This window comes from Monopterus albus, unplaced genomic scaffold (genome assembly GCF_001952655.1).
Source record: "Monopterus albus unplaced genomic scaffold, M_albus_1.0 scaffold58.1, whole genome shotgun sequence".
In the NCBI taxonomy this organism is placed as follows: Eukaryota; Metazoa; Chordata; class Actinopteri; order Synbranchiformes; family Synbranchidae; genus Monopterus; species Monopterus albus.
In genome coordinates this window covers 2,448,389-2,449,080 of record NW_018127938.1, presented here as the reverse complement: position 1 = coordinate 2,449,080, position 692 = coordinate 2,448,389, and the positions used below count along the sequence as shown (strand labels likewise).

Genomic DNA, 692 nt, shown 5'->3' with positions numbered 1-692 from the left:
CTTTCCCTCAGTGATGATGAAATGCTAAGAAAACAAACATCACTATGAAAAAAAGGGCAAAAAGATGATGGAAGATAGACAAACCTCAGCCATGGCGAGTTTCTCTTTGGAAGCTTTCAGATCCTCGTTCAAAGTGTGGATGGTCTGCTCATGCTTCTGCACAGCAGCAGCCATCTTCTGTTCCTTCTCTCTCAGGGAGGCAATCTCTTTCCTGTAGCCCTCAACATTGTCCTGTAGCATCTCATACCTGACATTGTTAAGATGGATAATATGAGATATAATCAGATCAGAACAGTAGGTAACAAAAACAATCCTTTACATCATACATAGTTCTATTCCTGTATTTTAAAGTTACCTCTTGGAGGCAAATTCTAGCTGGGTGGTTATTTTGGCATTCTGTGAGCGGAGGTCAGAGAGCTGCTCCTGCAGCTTCTCATTCTGCTCCATTAGTGCCTTGTCACTCTCCGCACGCTCCCTCTTATAGATGGAGAACATCTCCTGCAACTGCAGATGGAGATATACTTATTTTCCATTAATACAGGGATTGTTTTCTAAAAAATATTAGTTCCATAAGGGAAACAAAACTTGTTAAACCTGTCTTTTACCCATTTATGCAAGTTCTGGTGCCAAACATTAATCCCTGGTCATCAGTGTTCACTGAAACCTGCATAAATGTATTTACCGAAGCCTGT

At 40.9% G+C, this 692-nt stretch overlaps 1 protein-coding gene across 5 annotated transcripts in view; it reads right to left on the bottom strand.

Annotated features, from left to right (window-relative positions):
* Positions 1 to 692, bottom strand: part of tprb (translocated promoter region b, nuclear basket protein) — a 25,124-nt gene that overhangs the window by 15,741 nt on the left and 8,691 nt on the right. For all 5 annotated transcript variants that reach the window (XM_020602720.1, XM_020602719.1, XM_020602716.1 and 2 more), the window contains exons 17-18: positions 356 to 504; positions 85 to 247 (exon numbers count right to left, since the gene is read on the bottom strand). In XM_020602720.1, the coding sequence (XP_020458376.1) occupies positions 85 to 247; positions 356 to 504 (312 nt within the window). The remainder of the gene's footprint in view (positions 1 to 84; positions 248 to 355; positions 505 to 692) is intronic.